Consider the following 5,000-nt stretch of genomic DNA (forward strand, 5'->3'; position numbering starts at 1 on the left):
AAGTTAACCAAGCTTCAGAGTTAACCAAGATTCATAAAGTATAAATTAAAAATGCAAACAGACAACAGACTATGTCCATTACATATGGATAGCCAGCTTGTTTGTAAGGTAGACAGGTATATATACTGACAGCGTCTCTTACTGCTGCATTGGTGCTTCTGTATTTTTGCAGAGCAGTGCCATCAACATCAAAGAAAATAATAAAAAATGACTTCATACACTATTGCTGACCATTTGCTTATGCCGTCCTCCCAATTGCGGTTCTGGGGGGGGGGTTTCAGAACCCAACTGCCAGCCCCTACAGTACATTTGTGCCCCCCCCAGCTGCTAAACGCTTCTCTACAATCCCGGCACGTCTTCATTTACAGCACAACAAAAAAAAACAACGACAGTAGCCGCTCAGCTCTTACATCATCTCCCAGAGTCATTACAGGAGCGATCGGCTCTTACATCATCTCCCAGAGTCATTACAGGAGCGATCGGCTCTTACATCATCTCCCAGAGTCATTACAGGAGCGATCGGCGGTGGAGGACGGTGATGGAGCGTCATCGTTAGCGTTTATAACGCACGGCGCGGACAGACAACGGCACAGCGGGATGCGCGGCGAGGGGGCCGGTCTGGGATCCGCTTCCCGGCGGATTATTAACCGCGCGCTTGCTAATCACGCGAAGCGAAGCGACGCCAGCGCTCGGCGTGGGAAGGGCCGGCCGATCTCAGCCTCGCTATTAAAGGCTTGGACCGCGCCGCTGGTGCACCGGAGAGCTGCCAGAGATGGGGAGGATAGCGCGAGCGACTGTACCGCTTCCCAAACAGCCCCGCTGCTGGTCCAGGCCTTATTATGGGCTTAAAGTGAATCTGTCTCCGTTTGCTCAAAGACGACAGAACGTCGCAGAGCAGCCAAACATACGTGAGAAACCAGAGGCCCCCACACAGTTTATGAGAAGAACACAGATGAAATAATAAAGTGATTAGCTGACACCCCCCCAACCCCTCCACCCCCCCAGAGACCAGCCTGCTCTGTTTCAGTCATGTCTGATAAACCAGAACTGTGATGGGGGGAGGATATCAGCACACAGGAAGTTTGAATGCCATGCTGGCAGCACATCCTGTCCTGCCTTTCTCTGTGGCCTATCAGCCCCACCCTCAACCCGCTACTGCCCTCTATTGCCCCTGACCCCCCTCTCCTTCCCCTGACCCCCTGTCCTGCCCCCACCTGCCCCTGACCTCCTTTATTGCCCCTGACCTGCCCCCTCCTGCCCTTGACCTCCTCAATTGCCCCTGACCCTCTCTCCTGCCCATGACCACCTCTATTGCCCCTGAACCTGTATCTTGCTCCTGACCTCCACTATTGCCCCTCTACTGCCATCACCGACCCCTGACCCTGTCTCCTGCTCTTTCCTGCCCCTGTCCTGCCCTGACCCTTACCCAGGGTGCCCGTGCAGAGGCAGTTGTGGGTCCGGGGCGGCGGCTTGGTCTGGTGGCTGTCCAGAATCTGCTGCACCAGCTGCTCCACAGAGAAGCCGGTGCTGCTGTTGCCATTGCTGCAAGTCCACTTGATGCCATGAACTGCCGAGAGAGGGAGAGGGAGAGGGAGACACAGACGTCAGCCGCCGCCCCAACAGCCTACTGCCCCCCCCTCCACCCCAGGCTCACTCACTGCACTCTGCACCCCACCTCCCCCCCTCCATCCCGGCTCACTCACTGAATTCTACACATCCTCCCCTCCCCACTGACTCCACCCACAGCTCCACCCCCCACCCCTCCTCTTCCCCCTACACCCCACCACCCCAGCCAATCAGTGCCTGTAAGGGAGGAAATTAGCCATAATGGACATCACATCACAAACAGTAGTGTCATTGGCAACCTTAATACAGAGGAGTCAGTGGAGGGCCTGTGGTTACAACAGTGAGACACCTGCTGGTCGGCTGGAGGTACTGCAGCCAGCATGATGCTGCTAAGCTGAAGGTGGCATTCCAATGTGGCTGGAGACATTTCAGCATTTTTAATGATCTTGCTCTGTTTGTGCCTGGGTCATGTGATTCCATCTTTTATAGCATGAATATGTCTTGTTTTTAAACCTGTCTGCAACCAAATTCCCCTTGATGGGGACAATAAAGTTTGAGTTGACTTGACACATTGAGAAACTACCGGAGAGGAACAGAGAGCCCCTCCCCCCAGCCAGAGCCACACGTCCAATCAGCCGCTAAAGCCCCCTCTGATTCTGATAACCCCTCTCTGCTGTCTGTTACGCTGACGCCTGCCATAGCTTCAGCTTAACTTCGGCTCATAACCTTCCTTCCAGCGAATGGGGTAAAAGCTCAAGCTGTAAATGCACATCTAAGAGCTCCTGAGATGTGCAAATTTAAAATATCAAACAAAAGCAAGGACAGCTCCCTGGCATTCAGTACCAGTGCCACAGTTAGAAAGAGAGAGAGAGAGTGTGTGTGTGTGTGTGTGAGAGAGAGAGAGAGAGAGAGAGAGAGAGTGTATGCATGTGTGTGAGAGATAGAGAGAGAGAGAGAGAGAGGGTGTGTGTGTGTGTGTGAGAGAGATAGAGAGAGAGAGAGAGAGAGAGAGAGAGAAAGCCACCCTGCTAATGTGGGCATTTTAACTGCATCAGCGTTAAAGTTCTTTAGAATCTTCAAAGCCAGTCAGTTCTGCCAGCAGACCCACAGTCTCACAGCTCCCCACAGGCAGGTAACACAGGTACCAGCATCACCGCCAGCAACCCAACCCAACCGAACCCAGCACAACCCAGCACAACCCAACGCAACCCAGCACAACCCAGCATAACCTAACACAACACAGCACAACCCAACGCAACCCAGCACAACCCAGAATAACCTAACACAACCTAGCACAACCCAGCATAACCTAACACAACTTAGCACAACCCAGCACAATACAACCCAGCCCAGCACAACCCAACGCAACCCAGCACCACCCAGCATAACTTAACACAACCCAGCACAACCCAACGCAACCCAGCATAACCTAACACAACCCAGCATAACCTAACACAACCTACCACAACCCAGAACAACCCAACCCAGCCCAGCACAACCCAGCATAACTTAACACAACCCAGTACAACCCAGCATAACCTAACGCAGCCCAGCACAACCCAACACAACCCAATACAACTCAACACAATCCAATGCAACCAAACATAACCCAATGCAACCAAACAACCCAATACAACAAAACACAACCCAACACAGCTCAACACAACCCAACCCAACACACAAATCTGTGTACACCACACCTGCAGGCTGTGATTTCGTACCTGTGATTGCATCCTGTGTCCAAGCCCATGTAAGGCTCATGTGATCAATTCTTATTATATTTTATAGAGTGCCTTGACCAATCAGGCTTTCACACTGCTCTGTTTCTGTCCAGCTGCACGTGGAATCAGCAGCGTTCCTCTCTCTGTGTTGCCGTAGGAACCACAGTTTCCTCATGAAAGCGTCAGGAAGTGCCCCGGCGCCACGGGAAACCAACGAATGCGGCGTTCCGCCCGGTTAGAGTCATCACACCGAAACCTGTCCCGACCCCTGTCCTGCCCGGCCCAGACCCCGCCTGCCCAGACCCCGCCCTGTCCCGACCCCTGTCCTGCCCGGCCCAGACCCCGCCCTGTCCCGACCCCTGTCCTGCCCGGCCCAGACCCCGCCTGCCCAGACCCCGCCCTGTCCAGACCCCGCCTGTCCCGACCCCTGTCCCGCCCTGTCCCGACCCCGCCCTGTCCAGACCCCTTCCCCACAGCCCAGCACACTGGACTCTCCCCAACTGCTCATGCATGGAGTAGCAGCCAGGTCATTAAGAGCCTGCTCACATCGCCTCCCAGACCAGCCCAGACCAGCACACACTGTCTATACGAGGAGGTCACAACCAATCATTTCCTCTGCATCAGCTGGGTTTATAACACAACCAGACCCCCCCCCCCCCCACCCCCCCGGGGTGCTGCAAGGCCATAACCAGCCCAGGAACATTGAGTGGGTGTTCATTTATTATCAAACTTGCTGATGCAAAAAAAAAAAGAAATAAATAAATGGATTTGACCTCTCGGTCCTGAAGCCAGTGAGTGTGGGTTGAGGAGGCATATCCAGAGTCCACGGCATGTCCTGAAGAAGCCCGCAGCGTGGGTGGGGGCGATCTTAAGCTCAAAGGACTGTTTACTGCACGGAAAGAAATAGGGTTGGCTGACCCTGCCCCCCCCCCCCCCCCCTAAGAATAGATTAGTCCAACACTCATCTGGAACCCTCAGGAGTGGAGGTCAGATTAGGCCAAACCAATCTTGTGTGCATAAAAAGGGGGGGGGGGGGGGGGAGAAGGGAAGGGGGATAATTACAGGAATAATTTTCCCTTCAGAGAGGCCATTAGCATCTTGATAAATATCTTGATAATAATCAGAACAACTGGCTTCTCAGGTGAGTGACTTTCACCATTCACAGATTTCTTACGGTTTTTTCCGAAGAAAGCACCAGTCACATCTTCAGTGGTTTAGCATTTACTTTGTGATAAAACTTTGGAAAGAAAATAGACCAGTGAAATATGAACCATCTTCTCCAAGGACTGAAAAATGCACTGGGCACAGATTTTTATTTTTTGGGGGGGGGGGTGGGGTGGCAGGGGTGGGGGGAGGGGGTTGTGTTGACGTCGGTGTCTGTAATTTAGGAAAGAAGCCTTTCTGAGAGGGAGATGGGATTGTGCATGGTGTGTGTGTGTGTTTGCATACAGTACGGTAACTCTCCTGTGTAATGCGGTGTGTGTGTGTGTGTGTGTGTGTTTGCATACAGTACGGTAACTCTCCTGTGTAATGCGGTGTGTGTGTGTGTGTGTATGTGTGTGTGCGTACGGTACGCTAACTCTCCTGTGTAATGTGGTGTGTGTGTGTGTGTGTGTGTGTGTGTGTGCGTGCATACGGTACGCTAACTCTCCTGTGTAATGTGGTGTGTGTGTGTGCGTGTGTACGGCACGCTAACTCTCCCACATTCCCGTG

At 53.1% G+C, this 5,000-nt stretch overlaps 1 protein-coding gene across 1 annotated transcript in view; it reads right to left on the reverse strand.

Moving 5' to 3' along the window:
• Positions 1–5,000, reverse strand: part of camta1a (calmodulin binding transcription activator 1a) — a 31,278-nt gene that overhangs the window by 24,083 nt on the left and 2,195 nt on the right. The window contains 1 exon segment of the mRNA XM_035382173.1: positions 1,427–1,567. Coding sequence (XP_035238064.1) covers positions 1,427–1,567 — 141 coding nt within the window.

This window comes from Anguilla anguilla, chromosome 11, assembly GCF_013347855.1.
Source record: "Anguilla anguilla isolate fAngAng1 chromosome 11, fAngAng1.pri, whole genome shotgun sequence".
NCBI lineage: Eukaryota > Metazoa > Chordata > Actinopteri > Anguilliformes > Anguillidae > Anguilla > Anguilla anguilla.